We start from the raw sequence: 17,344 nt of genomic DNA on the forward strand, positions 1-17,344 counted from the left end.
CACTAAGGCTATTCGAACTCCAAAATGCTCAAAATCACAGACTTACCTTTGGAAATCCAGCTCCAAATCATTTCTCAAGCCCCAGTGTTGAAATTAACAAGCACTTACTATTACATACTTTACCATCAACTTTATCAAAAGCATCTCATTAATGAGTTTTCTGTTGGAATCTTTAATATAATAAAAAACTCGTTGATTCCTTTGATTTCCTATATAAAATCTTTAGATTCTATTAGATTTTGTCAAAGGTCTCTTGTTGCAAGAGCTTTGAAATTATCAAGTTATGAAAGTCAGATACTTGGAAATAACAAGCGCAATAATGGAGAACCAGAGTTGGATATAACTCAAATCGAATTTATCTCTGATTCTTGGCCCATTATATATTCATTGCTAAAATCTCCTAAATTTTTTTTTGATATAAATGATTTTATTTCGATACAAAAATTTGATAACAATTTTACCTCGTTGAATTACAAATATCATCAATCCAAAAATATCATGTCTTTCAATCGAATTCATTCTTTTACTTTTCAAAAATCAATTTTTTTATCGAATGGTTATTACATCTTAAACCTCGCTGTATCTATAAAGAACTATAATTTCGGTTTAGGTACAATAAAATTTCAAATTTTCAATAAAATTGAATCAAATAATGATGATAATGATATTAAAAAATTAATATCAACTTTTTATCTATCGAATAACATTGATGAACTAATGCCTAAGAATAAGATTGTTGTATTAAACTTGGGAAAATTTAAAGTTGAAAATGATAATTTGAATCATTCATTAAATGAAATTTATATAGAAATGGAAGAAATTGGTTCAATGCCGATTCATGGAATAAATTTTTATTATTTTGATATTAAACCAATGAGTTCTCATATCTTTCAAAATTATTATGATTACAAGTATTTTAATTATAATTATTTTTATTGGTTTTTGAATGAAAACAAATTGAAATTCGATTTAAAAATTTTAGATAACGATGATCTATTCAATAATGATGAGACAAAAAAAGTTAAAAATGACAATAATAACGATTTCTCTAATGATAAAGATTACATGTTTAAGAATTATTATGAATTTGTGAATTTATTTGAAAAAAAAGCTTTGCAGGCTTTAGATCAAAATTTTCATAATTTTTTTTTAAGTAATAATGGTAGGGCATCAAATGGCATTTTAGATGATAGTACCTGTAATGATTCTTCTCATTCAAATGGAATAGTAAATGTTAAAAGCTGTAACAAAAAATTAAACAATGATAATGAAAATCTTGACGGTTTAATAATTCATAAAACAGATAATATTGAAGGTTTTTCATATGAAGAATTACAAACATATGGCAAAAATTTTTATCTTCCAAAGAATTTAAATAATCAGTCGGTGGAGAGGGATTTTAAATTTTTAACAATAATTCAACAAAGAGAGCATATAAAAAAAATTAAACTGCAACCTAATAAACTATCATATTTCAGAATACCACTTTATAAGAAGACAACATATGATTCTGAATCGTTTATTATATAGTTTATAGTTAACAGTTTACTGGGTTATACTAGAGAAAGGATGTTCTTCATTTTCTTTATCTTTAATGACAATTTAAATACAATTAAATAATAGGAATTAATACTAACGATAATAATAATAATAATAATAATAATAACAATAATAATAATAATAATAATAATAATAATAATAATAATAATAATAATAATAATAATAATAATAATAATAATGATAGAAATGTCAGTAGATTATAAGTTAATATATTGTGAATATCAAAATTCAAAATGGAGATAAATTGAAATTTCAGGAAATTTAATTTTTTGTTTTCAATTCGAGATTATATAAAGAAATTAACTGGAGTTTTAAATTGATTTGGATGAGTTTTTCTATAATGAATAGCATATAGAGATAGAAATAAAGCAAGAAGACATTGAAAGGAAGTTAAATAAAAAGTTGTATCATAACAAGAAGCACCTTTAGTGCAAATTTTTTGAGTGATTCCATGATGATTAATTATTTTGATAGAGTTTTTATCATAAATTTTTCCGAAAAGAGACGATATTGATAGAACGATAAAGAAAGCGCCAGTTGTCATTGTCCCCCAAATAGTTGTGAATTTACTGTTTGGACCAGAATTAAAATATTCTGCGATAATGCAAGGATAAGTTGCGAAGGTTATACCAAAGGCTAGGCCAGTTAGTATACTGGTATAAGTTAAGAGATCTAAATTGTTGATAAAAGTTAATAAATACTGGGATAATAGCATTAAGATTGAGGAGAAAACTATGTTCCAGAGTCTTTGCAATTTAAAATAGTAATATAATTTATCAGATACAAAGCCTGCAGATAGTTTGCCGAAGAATATTGAAATGGCTAAGATTGATACTTGTAGGGCTTGAGTTTGTTGTTGGTTTAAAGAAGAAGTATTGATGTTAATATTATTATAATTTAAAGAATCGAATTGAGCGTTGATGATAAAGCCTATTAGAATGATGTAGGTTTGGCCAGTTGAATGAAGAAAAGCCAAGATGAAGTAATTAATCAAGAATAATTTGGAGGTGAGGATTTTATATAAGTGAGAATTTCTGAAATTTTTTTTAGTAGTGTTATCGGTGATGTTAGATTCGTTGTTGTTTAATTCTAAAGTTGTTAAATATTGTAAGGAATTTTTTTTCTTTGAGGATAATAAAGAAGTGTGTTGGTTTTGAATTTGAACTTGTGCTTGTGCTTGTGCTTGTGTTTGTTGATATAATAATGGAGAAGGTAATAATCTCATGAAGAAAATCCCTTGAAAAGTGAAGATTGGACAAAAAATGGATAAAAATACTAATAATAATTGAGGGTTGTTGTTTAATAGTTTTGTTGATATTAGACTAAAAATTGAAGGAGATAAACCAAAACAAGAGAAACAAATGCCACTAAGGGTGGCTCTATGTTTGTTGAAATTTGAGGTGCAACATTTTGTTGAAGAGTAAAGAGCAGCTATTGAACTTAAACCTATGATTAGAAGCGAGAAGGTTAATAAGAATAAATTTGATGAAGAAGATTTGAAGGAGTAGTATAGGAGGAAATAACCAAGGAAGAAGTTTAGAGAAGATAGGAATAAAGCGAATTCTGTACCAAGATTATCTATTAGTATACCTAGTGGTAGACCACCTAGAGACATTCCTAGAGTTAAAGCTATTCCTAAAGTTGAAGCTTGTTTGGGGGATAGGTTACATTTTGAGATCAATTGTGGAGCATAGGAGGAGTAGAAATTTGCTGAGCCAGCTATGAAAGCAGCAAAACAAGAGGATATGAAGGAAGTTGATTTTTTAGGTTTTGGGAGATAATTTTGGATGTTTAGCATTTTTCTCAATTTATAACAGGTTGATCAGAGGTTAATCAGAGGTTAATCAGAGGTTGATAAGACGATTGTATCAAAATTGAAAATGACAATGAAAATGAAAATGAAAATAAAAGTAAAATCGATATTTTAGTGTTTATTTATAAAAATTGGCTAAAAAATAAATATATAAATTAAACAATAGAGTTTATAGACTATAGAGATTATGTAAGATGAGAATCAAACGGTTTTCCATGAATAACGTGAAAGAAAGCAGATGAAACTCGCAAATAGCAGAAAAAAAGAACAAAAGAATGCGATAAAGACAGATAGAGATGCTAATTAAATAGGCTAGTTGGACTGGAAGTAATAGCAAAAAGAAGAAAGAGCAGATCTTAGCTTATTTCGCATATAGATGTATAATTAAGAACCCAAACTGCTATTATTTCAATATTTTGATTTGAGATGTGCTTGCTTATCTGAAAAATAAGGTTTGGAGATAAAAAGATAGGATCACGTTTCTGCGCTAGTGTGAGGAGGTCGGAAGTGCTGCAAGCAACCGGTAGAGGTCGGAAATAGCCAGAGATGAAATCATCCTACGCTTATCAACAGAGAAAAACAGGCGCATTTGATCGAGAAAAACAAGCGAAAAAGAGGAAAAAGAAGGAGAGTCAGTGAAAGGGTATTAGGAGGTGTGTGCTATGCGGATAAACGCACCTGTGCTGTACAGAATGCGTTGATAAGCATATTGTGTTTTGATCCATTGTTGTGGTAACGTCATTTCAGCAGAGCCACGAATGGGCGCGCGCGGATTGGCTCCGTCTGACCAATCACCGGCCGTTCTGTTGGCCGTCTTATGGCCGTTTGAACCGTATTTCTGGATCGACGCGCACCGGAAGCGGGAGCGGGACGGCACTGCATAGCTGCGAGCCGACGCGGTGATTTTTTAGGAAAAGCGCTGAGATGGCGGGAGAGGAGAGAGAAAGAGAGGAAGCGTAAGCAGAAGCAGCAGAAGTAGAGGAAGAAGAAGAAGAAGAAGAAGAAGAAGAAGGAGAAGAAGGAGAAGAAGGAGAAGGAGGAGAAGGAGGAGAAGAAGTAGAAGAAGAAGTAGAAGAAGCAGAACAAAAGAAGAGAAAGAGCGCAGGGCTGAATCACACGCAAAGGACAGGCAGAGAAAGAAAAAAGATTCCAGCTGCATTCAGAATCATTTTTATTCCAGTTCAGATTGTGTTGATGCGAAAGTGCAACACTCGATATCAGACACATTACATTAAGCTTCTGCGAAATTTATTGATATTATAAATATCCTTCAAAGAAAACTGCTTTATTTGTTTTTGTTTTATTCACCTTCTTCGCTTTATTCCATAAACTCGTTTTGCTTTTTAGCTGCTTCGCTTTGTTGCTTTTATAAAAGCGACTTATCACTCTGATTATTCTATTCCACTACTCTTTTCCTTTTAAGGGTTTCCTTTGGTTTTAATCGCTAACAGGTTCATCAACCATCCAAGGTGATTAATAATAGCAAAAATACCAAGATATTATCAATACGCTTCCAGTATCTCATCAGTATCTCATTAGCATCTCATCAACATCTCTTCAACATCTCCAACATTTCCTCCAATTTTTATCTATTATCTTGATTAGTTTTTCCTTAAAGGCCCCAAGCCTTCTTTATACCATACTAATTTTCTATTTTACTGCAATTTTTTCTTCCCATCTCAAACTATAATTTCTTCGCCCAAATACACTTGATTCTTCCTATATTCAATACTTCTACTTCAATATTCCCTATTTTTTTTTGATCAACTCATATTCTATCTTGCACTATCATCCAATACTATTTACCATCTTATACTATCACCCACTCTCGCCTATTACTCTTTTACACTATCCTCTCGCACTAATTTCTCCTCTCAGCACTCTTCAAACTCTCTTATTTAAAGTTTTCCTCGCACTAAAAAAGCAATTCTATTATTCCATAGCTCAGTCTACGATCTCTATCTCTATCTCTATCTTGATCTCCATTCTATCTCTATTCTATCTCCATCATATTTCAATTAATCCACCAGTCCATAACTCCAAATAACCTCTCCCTCTTGTATCTACATAGATTGATACTTGCTCTCATAATGCCTCTAATAAAAAAAATATTTCACTCACATAAAGATAAATTCGATACAAACAATGTCAACGAAACAATATCAAAAAAAGAAAAAAAAGACAAAGACAAAGACAAAAAAGAGAAAAGAAAATCCCTTTCTTTTATATCGAAATCTCACAGAAACTCTGTGTCTTCTTTATCTTCAATAAACTCTTCCTCTTCATCTACTGCCACTTCCTCAAATCGTATTTTAAATAAAAGAGCAACCATCAATACCATAGACAATTTCAAAAAAAATCAAAGCAATTTAAGGTTTCTCAATAACGTTACTCCAAGTCCTCCAAATAACCAAATAAAATCTTCAAAATCCTTTTCAAATGTATATCCAAATTCAATTTCAAACACCATTCCTAATAACACCATTCCCAACGACACTCCTAATAACATCCCTACTAATGATACTAATTTAATCCAAGAAAACAAAAAATCTTCCTATTTAAATCATCATAAATCAATTAGCATAGGTACCTTATCTCATAAAAACAACATCTCTCCCTCAAATGGCCTCTTGATTCATTCTCCCGGCGGTATCAATAAAATGCATCTATTAAATGACAACCCTCAACAAATAAACAACTCCATCATCAATAATAATAATACAATTCAAAAAGATAAAATCGATAAATCTCATCCCAATCAAAATAACCACTTGGTCTCAGATACACCATCTTCAATTCCGAATGATAGCGGTTTACCTTCAATCAATAAAGCTAATAACATTTATTACGCCCCATTTCAAGTCCAGGTCAAAACTTATTCTCACATCTCCGGCGATTTATCTCAGCAATTAACTACAAAACCTTCCTACGGCTTACCTTCTGTTGATTCGGTTCAAAGAAAACAAACCCTAAGAAATTCAATCTATTCTTTTCATACTTCAACAAATTTTAGCACAAATACTAACCAACAACTCAATTCCTTTTATTCATCTGACAACAACTCCTCATCCAATGGTCCAAATATCCTCCCAAATCCCATCGAAGACCCAAATAACTATCTACCACAAAATCTACAACAAGACTTTCAAGTAATGACTGATAAATACCAATTTCCTGATAATAATATCAACAATTCTAAAAATCTCGGTGATGGTGCAAGCGCTTCCGTGAGATCGGTTATAAGCAAATCAAACAAAAAAGTTTATGCCCTTAAGAAATTCCTCCTATTCAAACATGAAAAACCTGAACATTTTTATAACAGATGCTCAAAGGAATTCATCATAGCTCATATTGCCTCTCAAAATAAACACGTTGTTTCAACTATCGCTCTAGTCAAAGTTTCAACAACCACCCAAATTTCCAGAGGTTGGGCATTTATTCTAGAATATTGCAGAAATGGTGATTTGTACAACTTGATAGTTCAAAAGGGTTTTGCTAATCAAAAGGAAGATTTGAAATATTGCTTATTTAAACAAATCTCTTTGGGTCTAAAATTCCTACACAATTTAGATATCGTTCATCGTGATTTAAAACCTGAAAATATCCTATTAGATGAAAACGGAATCTGTAAAATTACTGATTTTGGTGTTTCTGATTTTGGCCATGAAATTCCTGGCGATTTTTCCTCGGGCGTTAAATTATCCACATCATTCGTCGGTTCGCCTCCTTATTATCCTCCTGAAGTATTGTATTTCAAAAATTACAAACAAAGCAAAAAGGAGACTCCTCCAAAATATGATCCATTCAAAATGGATTGTTGGTCATTAGGTATGATCATGTTTGCAATTGTTTACAGAAGAACGCCATTTAAAGAACCAAGCGCTGAAGATGTCCAATATAGGGATTATGTTTCAGCTTATCGTAGTTTCCTAAAGATAAATAGTGGTTTCAAGACTAACCCTGAAGCAAGAGGTCCAGGTATTGATTATAAATTTGGTGGAGGCTTTAAGAATTCTCAAGCATCAAGGGTTGCATGGAGACTAGTTGATCCAAATCCCGATGAAAGAATGACATTAGATGAATTGTTTAGAGACAATTGGTTTGTTAACCTTGAAATGTGTTGTACTGAAGATAATTGCGATTATAATCATGAATTATACGAAATCAGTAAAGATCAAAACAAATTTATTGAATATTTACCAATTCGTAAACATTTTGACGCTATTGATGATAAATCAATCAAAAAACAAGCAGAACATACCGTAATAACCAATAACAGTTCTGATATTAATCCTGTAACATCATTGAAATCATCCACATCATCTAACTCATTGTTTGATTTGAAAAATCATATTAGTTCAACAGAGCAAGTTTCCCCTGTGTCGGTTCCATCAATGGTAAATAGTCCCAAACTATCTGCATCCAGCCAAATTGGCCTTTCATTAACATCGGTCATCGAAGAAGGTAACGGAGTAAATGAGGAAGAATTACAAGAGCCGGAAACACTTGATTTGAGCGCTCCAGCAATAGCATTAAGTAATTCATCAACAAGCTTAAATTCCAATGGAACAAAAATGCGTCGTGCTAATAGCAGTAGCTTTGATAAGAATAGATTATCTATACCTGAACACATCACTGAAATGGATGATGAAGATGAGGAAAAACATAATGGAAATGAAAAGACAAAGATTGGTAAACAAAAAACTGAAAAGAAGAATGAAAAAGAAGATAATGAAAGTGATAGCGATCGATTGTCAGTAAATGAAGATTTTAAAGATGCATCGGAATCGCCTAGTAGCAGTTCTTTTATTAATTTTACGGTTTCGCCATCATTTCAATCATTAAAATCCGGTCCAATTTCCGGAAATGGAACAGGATACAAGAAGACTGGAGGAACCCAGTTATCGATGATTCCACAAGATATTCTAAATAATGTTCCGGCACATAAATCTGCTGCAAGAGAATCTAATAATAGTTTGGTTAATGAATATTCTAATGGATCAATGTCAAGGTTATCAATGATAAGTCCTAATAAGTTAAGCAGTATTAGTGGAGATAGCAGCTCAATGATTTTTGCAAATAAATCTGCCAATGGGATAAATAAATTGGGCAATGGATTTATTAATCTTGCACCATCATTTGATGAAGATAATAGCAAATCAAAGGAGAAAGAAAAAAATGACAAGAACAGCAGCAGTGGAAAAGCCAATGATGTGTGTTTAAAGGATGATTGTGCTTACTGTAAAGGTAGGATAAGAAAGCATATGCATAGCGATGTTATTAATACACCTACAATGGGATTAAATGGATATGGGAAATCAAATAGTTATCAAGGTCGATTTCATATGAGATGATTGTGATTTTAAATTGTTTTAAATTGTTTTAAATTTTTTTAATTTTTTTGTTAGTTTTAGTATGTAAGTGTATTTTGATATAATTTTTACTTTCTTTTAGATATTTATATAATAATTAATATTCTTTGATTTTTGTTGTGTTCAATAAGTTGCGCAGTGTTCTTGCGCGCAAGATAATCTGTAGATAAAAGTTTTTTTTAGCCGAGGGTTGCTTAAATTGCACGGGTGGGAATTATAAGCGAGTGTTTTGAGATTTTGAGCGGTTTTAACTATTTTGAATAAATTGGGTGAATAAAAAAAAGAGAAAGTATAGTATGTATTATTTGTGACATTATAATAAGAATATAGTATTAGAAATGAATAAAAGTTATGGGGTAGTTTATAATTATTTGGAAGCACTAAAAAGAAAAAATATTAGAAAGAGAATTGGACATAACAGATAAAGGAAAAACGTAAAAAAATATAAACGAACATAAAAAAAACTATAAAGAGAAAGAAAGGAAAAGAAAGGAAGGAAAAGAAAGGAAAAGATTGGATAGTGTAATATAAGATAAAACCAGCTTTTAAGGTAATATGAAATTGATATAATAGGATAAATAAATTTAAGTAAATTTAAGCAAATTTAAGCAAATTTAGATAAATTATAATTAATTAATTAATTATTAATTGATAATAAGAATATCAAGAATAAAATTTAGATAAAATAGAAAAGAAGTTATTAGGGGGAATATTAAACTTTTGGAGCATGAGGCATTGGTAAAGCTCTTAGTACAAAGTAAGAGTTATCTTTTTCAGCAACACCAGCATAAGTATGGTAAAAACCAAATAAAGCAGCTATAACACCCAAGACACCACCGGCTTTAGTCAAACCGACAGATTGAGTAAATTCAGCAATACATAAGATTAGGATAAAGAACCAGATAAAGAAGAACATTAAAAAGAAGGCCCAAGTAGATTTAAAAGTGCACAACCACATCAAGAATGCGAAAAGCACCCAACCAAACAAGAAGAAACCAAGAGCGTTATGTAATTCATCTGCAGTTGAATAAGAGGAGGTGATAGCAAAGGAATCAGATAAGATGGCGCCATAGCTTAACCAGAAGCCACCAAAGGCACCTAAAACACAACAGGCAAAAGTGTTTTCAACCACAAAACATAGCAAGCCGGCAAATAATTCAATTGCACCGCCATAAAAGAAGAAAGAGCCTATAAGGACGTTTGGATTTGTGACGCTTCTAGCCTGACAGTTGATTAAAGAGAGAACCAAAGTGCAGAAAGAAAAACTCGACAAGCCTAAAGGAACAGGGTTGGCGTATCTGTGAACAGATGGGGCATGTAGCTTGGGGTTTAAATCTCCACCAAAGGCGTTGATAAGTTCGTGCTTATGGAAAGCTTGGTCACCAAGATATACAATATTACCTTCACTGGTGACTTTTGTAACATTACCATTAGCGAGGTTGTTTTCAATGTGGTTTGGGGAATAAGGCTTTGGAGCACTGGAGGCTCCAGAGGCATAGCCCTTTTCGAGATCCAAAGGAAAATGGTTTTCAGGTGCAGACATTGTGATCAGGAATATGGAATATGGAATATGGAATATGAAATATCGGCAGAAGCAGAAGCAGAAGCAGAGAGCAGAAGAGAATATCGAGCGAGGACAGAAGATGAAACTCGAATACCTAAAAGAGTGATTCTGAGAAAGTGCTGAGATACAGAGCAAGAGAAACAGAAGCACAGAGGATATATGACATATTTATAGCATATTTACAACCCATTTTTAACACATCTCCAGCGTTTTTCCACCCTCGTAGCAGCGTTTTTCGAACAGCAGCAAAACTCGCATTTCCACCACAACGGCGCTTCATTGGCCTGAGCTGGAACAGCTTTTGCTCAAGTCTTGATTCTGTTCAGGAACACCGCTCGGAGCTCGACAACAGGGCTCGGACTTGTGTCATCCAAGCAGCAGTGCGGAGTCCGCGCTGCACTTCGCCAACGCTTATTCCAGAACTGGGACTATCCTGGGCTTTTCGTCGATGCAGCCCGGCTATCGCTGGACGCAGCACGTGTGGGCACTCTTCTAACACAACGCATTTGTTTGGTTTGGGGTTTTCTGCTGTTCCCCACCACGCTGCCGAACAGCCAGAGCCGTTCGGCAGGCCTGCACAACGCTCGCTACCAGAGCTCACCGCAGCGCTGGTGCTGTTTCTGCTGCCGCTGCTTCCTCTGGGACACAGAGTCGGCGCTGGTGCTGCCGCTGCTTCTCGGGTTGTGTGTGTGTTTGGAGCCTGGTGTGGCGAGGATGGGCTGGCTCGGCCGGCCAATCACAGCACGGCTGAGGTCGAGGTGCAAAAACGAACCCCTTCTCAATGCCTGTTTCTGTTTAGACTGAAATAACCTTTAAATAGCTTTTTCAAAGTTTGCAAAGAGCTTTTCATAATGCCAATTGAGCTTTTATGAAAGACCTTTCTCTTTTGTTCTTCAAAACTCTTACTTTTTGGTTCTTTTTGCGGGTTCCTTCAGCTCTGATGCAATCAGCAAACAAATAATTCCCACTGCCCAAACCAAGTCTCAAATATTTTGCTTTTACTCGAGAAATTCTCCATTAACTCAAAATAGCAACGAGATTTCCTAGTGCAAAGGTAATTCAAGTTATATCACTTGATTTTTATTCATTTTCTCTATTTACTTGCTTGCAAACTTTCTTAAATCTCTTTCCCGCCTTTCAACCATTTAACCACCACAATTTGATTTTCGTCTTAATATTTTGTAAAGTGCTTGAACTGGTTGGTTTGTATTCATGATTTTTTTGGTTTTGGTTTATCACAACAAAGTTTTTGAAATAAAAGGATAACAGGTATGAGAAAATTGAAGGAACTAGAATTATGACAGTCATTAATATTCTTATTTTCAATTTTATCCTCTTTATACCATTTATTTTTCTAATAGTGCTCTTATCTTTTTCTTCATTCTCAAAACACACAGAAAACTAATAGCCTCATCTTCTTTTTCAGCTGTCTTTTTTCCAATTTATTCAATATTCAGTTTATTTAATTTATTCAGTTTTAATTAATTTGATTTATTTAAATTTTCTTTGCTTTTCTTTCTTTTACTAACTCCCCTTCTCTTTTTTCGTGTCTTTTTTTCATTTTTATTCTCATTTACCTTAATCAAGTCAAGTAATTTATTTTCCATCCATTTAACCTCTTCCATTTTTTCATTTTCAATCAATTCAATTTTTTCTTTAGTTTTCCCATTTCCATTTCCATTTCCATTTTCATCTTCAATTAATCCAGTTAGATAATCTTTGAAATCAAAAATCGTGCAACCATTATGAATATTTGCACTGTTATTCCTATTATTACTTCCATTTTCTTTAACCATTTTCTTTAACCATTAACAATTAACAATTAAATTAATTCAATTCAGTCTTTGGTAAAGAAGAATAAAAATAAAAATAAAAATAAAAATAAAAATAAAAATAAAACATACTATTATTTATACCAGTCCTTTAAATATTTATATATATATATTTTTTTTTGCTTTAAAACTTTCCTAAAATGTCGAATTCTTTCTCTTTTTTTTAAAATTTTTCTCTTTTTTTAATATTTCTCTTTTTATTCTTTTTTTAACCAATACCCTTTATCATATCAATGTTATTCATTAAAACTGTCTAATTTAATTAGAATACAATCCATTTGAAATTTCTATTAGAGAAAAGAACAAAAAAGAACAAAAAAGAACAGAAAAAAACAGAAAAGAAAAGCAAAAAAAAAACAGCATTTAGAATTCTAAATTAATAATCAATTAATAATTAATAACTAATAATTAATAAATCAATTATGTTCAATCACAATTTGATAATCATTGTTATTATAATCAAACTTTTCACACGTTTCTAGTATAAACGCTTTTTAATTAGTCAAAATGACTGTATCAAACATCATATCAGTGTTTTTCTAAACTATATGTATATGTATATGTATATTTATTTTGATTTTAATCAATAGCAAAAGACAACTGCCTTCTTATTCACTTATTATATAAACAATGAAATCCGAATAATGTCATCTGAATTACCAACTTATTTAATCTGAGAATTCCGTATAAAAGGAAATAGAATCTCCAGCAATTGAGAAGGATAGAAAGTCTAGAATGGGTATGCTAATACGTGAAATACCAGAGAGTATCAGTGCTAAGCATTACCTCTCCATCTTCTATATACATCATGATGATAGAGAAGTGTCATCTTTCTTGATGGTTCTTCAATAACTCTTGATGGCGTTTGCAACGATAAACATTGTACGAAAAGTGGAAAAAGGCAGGCGAAAGTGGAAGTGTGGACGATGAGCAAAGGATCAATGACTTAAGCTCACCAGAACCAGCTATTTCTTCTCTTCCCCCTTTTCCTTTTTATCATCATCATCATCTTCTTCTTCTTCTTTATCTTCAAAATGGTCAGAGTAGCAGTGGGCCAGTTGTCCTCCACCTCGTCGTTATCCACCAATGTCAAAGCTGTGCTTTCGTTGATTCACAGAGCACTGTCTGTGGGTGCTGAGATCTTGTTTCTTCCTGAGGCCTCAGACTACATTTCTCGAGACGCAAAACACTCGTTGAAGATAGCCAGGTCGATTGAGGACTCTGTTTTTGTCAAAAGAATAGGCCTTGAGCTCCAGAGCCTTGACACAAAGCACAGGTCGCTAGAGGTGTGTGTGGGAGTCCACGAACCTAACAATGTTCTTCACGCCCAGCAGTTGAAAAGCAAAGAAAACAAAGAAAGCAAAGAAAGCAAAGAAAACAAAGAAAGCAAAGATAATGGCACTCCTAAAGTCAAAAACACATTGCTCTACTTCAGTAAAGCAGGCAGAATCGTCTCCAGCTACCAGAAGCTCCATCTCTACGACGTGAACATCACCAATGGCCCCATCATGAAGGAGTCCAACTCAGTTGAAAGAGGTGCATTCATCCATCAGCCCTTTCAGAGTGCAGCAGGAGTATTGGGCCTAGGTATCTGCTACGATGTTCGATTCCCTGAATTGGCCCTCAAGTTGAGATCCAGAGGAGCTCAGATCTTGACCTTTCCCTCAGCGTTCAACACCAAGACAGGAGCAGCTCACTGGGAGCTTTTGGGCAGGGCCAGGGCCATCGACACCCAGTGTTTTGTTGTGATGCCAGCGCAAAAGGGGAAACACAATGTCAACATCGAAGACGACGACGAGGGCAATGTCGTTGCAGTTGAGCCCACAGGAAAGAAGATCACCAGAGTCAGCTACGGTCATTCTTGCATCATCGACCCCTGGGGCACTGTGTTGGCCCAATGCTCTGATGTGAATTACAACAATGACGAGCCTGATTTGTGTGTTGCAGACGTCGACCTTGCTGCATTGAAGAAGGTGAGAGAGGACATTCCTCTCTGGGACCACAGAAGAACAGATATCTTTGGCGAGTATTTGTTCAACGACAGCTGAAATATACCAAGCATGTTTTAGTTTGATTAAAGTAGATCAATTAGATTAGATTACATTAGATTAAATTAGATTAGATTAGATTAGATTCGATTTGATTCGATTAACATTACACCAACTTTAATTGATTTAACTTGTCTAACTTAAAAATTAATTTATTATATTGCTTTCTCTTTCAAGACATTGCCGCCCCTTTATAATGAAATTTTTATTTTCTTGTATTTTTCACTCCATCCATATGTCTTTCAATTTCAATTTGACACTTCTCACTATCTTATCCAGCTATTATACCACCAGCAATGTCCTTAGCTAGCAAAACGAAAAATGTTCTGTTTCCTAAGATTGCCTCTCGCTCTCTTTGTATTTATGACTTACCCATCGACATAATCATTCAAATTCTTTCACTTTTAGACCCTGATACTTTAGATACCATTGGGCTAATTGATTCCTTTTTTAACGATTTAGTAATTAACAACAGAATTTGGTTCAATATGTTTAAGTATAATTTTTCAATTAGAAATTCTTTATTAAACCAAAAGATATATAATATCAGCCAAAAGATTCCTGCAAACAATAAAAAAAAATTATTATTGCAAAATGAACTAAATCAAAATTTAATTGATTCAAATTATAAAATATTATTCAGGTTTCCAAGTTTATCAAATTCAGTTTATTGGAAATTTGAATATTTAATTAGAAACCAATTTATAAATGAATTTTTAAAGAAAAAAAATTTCAAGAAAAATAATAAATTATCAAAATCTTCAAAAAAATTCCTTTTAAACAAATCTCCAAATTTGTTGGTCTCATCATATAAGATTAATAATAATGATAATATTGATAACATTTATTGTGATTTCAATAATGATATTCTACATCTATTCAGTTCCAGAAGTTATAATTTAAATACTTTAACATTAAGACAAGGGAAATCAAATTATTTACAAAATTGTTTATTAAGAAATATTAATAACAATACAATTAACTACAACCATAATAATATTATTAACAACAATATTGATGATATTGACAATGATTTAAACGAAAACGAAAATGAAAATGAAAATGAAAATGATAATGAAAATGAGAATGAAAATTTAATTACTTGTTTTAAAATGAGTAAGAATTACTTATTAATTTGTAATTATTATGGTAGAATCTATTTAAAAAATTATTACAAGTTGAATGAGAGAAATTTGAATTTTAGTTATAAAAATTTTGATTATTTTAAACTTTGCGAGCACTTAAATAAGATCCCGATAACAAGTGTTAAAATCAATCAATTATCAAAATTCAATTATAAAAAATCTAAAAATTTAATCAATAATAATAACACTTATAATGAGAGTAAATTTATTGATTTCATTTCAGGTGATTACCTTGGTAATGTCTATCTTTGGGGAATAAATGAATTGAAGAATAATAGAATTTTACTAAAATTTAATATTAATGACAAACTTGATTTCAATACAATGATTAATGAATATAATGATAATCATAAAGATAAAGAAAAACAAAAAAAGAAACAAAAATTTTATCCAATTTTAAAGATTGAAAGTAATTTTAAAAGATATGTTATAATTGAATCGATTAATCTATGCTTATTTTTGATTGAATTAATTCCTACTAATTATACGGCAGAGAATGGGAATTTTTATGATTATAGTATTAGGATGATTAATAAAGAAGAATTAGACCTCAAGATTAATCCAAATGTTATAAAATTAAATTATGATGATATTAATAATGATAACAATGATAATAACGATAATATTGATAATAATTATACATATTCAAGTGTATTAAAATTAGTAAGAGGAAAAGAGAAAAAACTTCAAACATTTTTAAAAGTTGATTATAATGCTAGAAAGATAATTTATTGTTTTGAAGATAATATATTGATTAAACATTTTAGTAAAGAGAAAAAATCTTATTTTATGGATTGTAAATTAAAAGATGATGATTTGAGCGTAAAAGAATATATAATTCAGGTGAAGATAATTAATAATTATGACAATGGTTATGAGAATGGTAAAATAGCAGGAGAAAATAGTGGTTTAATTGGGATATTGTTTAATACGGGGAAGATATTGATCAGTGGAATTAACAATGATCACTATAATTATCATTATAATGATCAGAATAATAATAATAATAATAATGATAATAATGATGAAAGTGAGGATCCATTAATTATAAAAGTGTATCCAAATTATTTAAATGATAATTCCCGATTTAATAACGATATAAAATTGATTCCAATTACTAGAATTGATTTCAATAAATTGATTTTAGTTGCCAGTTCATATAATGGGAATTTTTTAATAATTAATATTTTAAATGGAGAAATTTTGAAGGAGATTAACAATAAAATTGATAGAAAACTATTGAATGATAATTTTAATAACGAGGTTAACAATGGGATTAATAATGGTATTGAAGATTCATTAATTGCTACTACATGTATCAAATTGAATGAGTTTAAGTTTTCGATTAATGAGGAAGATAAAGAAAATGAGAAAAAATACCTTATTAATGGAATTATCGTTTTAAATAATATAGTTGAGTATTTCCAAATTTCGTTTAATAACTCATTTAACAATTTGTCGAATTTTAGTAAAAACAATCTTAATAAGAAGAATGGGGTTGGTAAAAAATTGAATCAAAGAAGGATAAACAATTTCAATGAGTTTGAACAATTGGAAGAGATGAAGGAATACCACCATGATGAGATGAAGAAACGAGAGTTGGTCAACAAAATCTACAAGATGAATGGGATAGGGCACGACGAGGAGTTGGACGAAAACGAGCAGCTCAGATTGGCGATAGCCATGAGTGAAAGTCTCCAGTTGCAAGAAAAGTTGAATGGTGGAAATGGTGAAAGTGGTGGATATGGCACAGATCAAAAACACGATCAGAGCTCGAAGAAGTTCGAGAGAGACTACGAAGCGGAAATGATTGAACGGGCAATCGCTCTTTCGATTCTAGAGTCGAACAACCCGCGGAATACGCACGAGATATACGATCCCACGCATTTCGAGGGGACTTCCGGCGATCACGGCGGCTATGACGACATTGATGCCGAAGACGACGAAGAACGGCAGCTCCAACGGGTGCTTGCGTTGAGCCGTCGGGAGCAGTGAGCCAAGGGTTAGCCG

General features: G+C 32.1%; 8 protein-coding genes across 8 annotated transcripts; 4 read left to right on the forward strand and 4 right to left on the reverse strand.

The window, feature by feature from the left end:
- Window positions 1-24: 24 nt before the first annotated feature.
- UCC1 (Ucc1p) lies at window positions 25-948 on the forward strand (the record flags this gene model as incomplete). The annotated part of the gene is made up of 1 exon (XM_020190251.1): window positions 25-948. A coding segment is annotated over one exon (924 nt), but the record flags the coding sequence as incomplete, so codon positions are not given.
- Window positions 949-1,743: 795 nt separating this feature from the next.
- Window positions 1,744-3,604, reverse strand: ASCRUDRAFT_43666 (MFS general substrate transporter). The gene has a single exon (XM_020191037.1). The coding sequence runs from the start codon at window positions 3,356-3,358 to the stop codon at window positions 1,847-1,849; it is 1,512 nt and encodes a 503-aa protein (XP_020049515.1). The 5' UTR covers window positions 3,359-3,604; the 3' UTR covers window positions 1,744-1,846.
- Window positions 3,605-4,070: 466 nt separating this feature from the next.
- Window positions 4,071-5,032, reverse strand: ASCRUDRAFT_127937 (uncharacterized protein). The gene has a single exon (XM_020188981.1). The coding sequence runs from the start codon at window positions 4,598-4,600 to the stop codon at window positions 4,112-4,114; it is 489 nt and encodes a 162-aa protein (XP_020049516.1). The 5' UTR covers window positions 4,601-5,032; the 3' UTR covers window positions 4,071-4,111.
- Window positions 5,033-5,463: 431 nt separating this feature from the next.
- On the forward strand, window positions 5,464-8,856 carry ASCRUDRAFT_6766 (kinase-like protein; the record flags this gene model as incomplete). Its single annotated transcript, XM_020191416.1, has 2 exons — window positions 5,464-8,698; window positions 8,828-8,856. The coding sequence occupies 2 exons, from the start codon at window positions 5,464-5,466 to the stop codon at window positions 8,854-8,856; spliced, it is 3,264 nt and encodes a 1,087-aa protein (XP_020049517.1).
- Window positions 8,857-9,023: 167 nt separating this feature from the next.
- ASCRUDRAFT_74577 (acetate uptake transporter family protein) lies at window positions 9,024-10,531 on the reverse strand. The gene has a single exon (XM_020192743.1). It carries the CDS (start codon window positions 10,286-10,288, stop codon window positions 9,458-9,460), a length of 831 nt encoding a protein of 276 aa, XP_020049518.1. The 5' UTR covers window positions 10,289-10,531; the 3' UTR covers window positions 9,024-9,457.
- A 1,259-nt stretch (window positions 10,532-11,790) lies between these two features.
- Window positions 11,791-12,105, reverse strand: ASCRUDRAFT_6768 (uncharacterized protein; the record flags this gene model as incomplete). The annotated part of the gene is made up of 1 exon (XM_020191418.1): window positions 11,791-12,105. The coding sequence occupies one exon, from the start codon at window positions 12,103-12,105 to the stop codon at window positions 11,791-11,793; it is 315 nt and encodes a 104-aa protein (XP_020049519.1).
- A 1,070-nt stretch (window positions 12,106-13,175) lies between these two features.
- On the forward strand, window positions 13,176-14,189 carry NIT2 (putative hydrolase; the record flags this gene model as incomplete). Its single annotated transcript, XM_020190301.1, has 2 exons — window positions 13,176-13,474; window positions 13,529-14,189. The coding sequence occupies 2 exons, from the start codon at window positions 13,176-13,178 to the stop codon at window positions 14,187-14,189; spliced, it is 960 nt and encodes a 319-aa protein (XP_020049520.1).
- A 296-nt stretch (window positions 14,190-14,485) lies between these two features.
- ASCRUDRAFT_68970 (F-box protein) lies at window positions 14,486-17,329 on the forward strand (the record flags this gene model as incomplete). The annotated part of the gene is made up of 1 exon (XM_020191610.1): window positions 14,486-17,329. One exon carries the CDS (start codon window positions 14,486-14,488, stop codon window positions 17,327-17,329), a length of 2,844 nt encoding a protein of 947 aa, XP_020049521.1.
- Window positions 17,330-17,344: the final 15 nt, after the last annotated feature.

Source organism: Ascoidea rubescens (assembly GCF_001661345.1).
Source record: "Ascoidea rubescens DSM 1968 unplaced genomic scaffold ASCRUscaffold_2, whole genome shotgun sequence".
Lineage (NCBI taxonomy): Eukaryota > Fungi > Ascomycota > Saccharomycetes > Ascoideales > Ascoideaceae > Ascoidea > Ascoidea rubescens.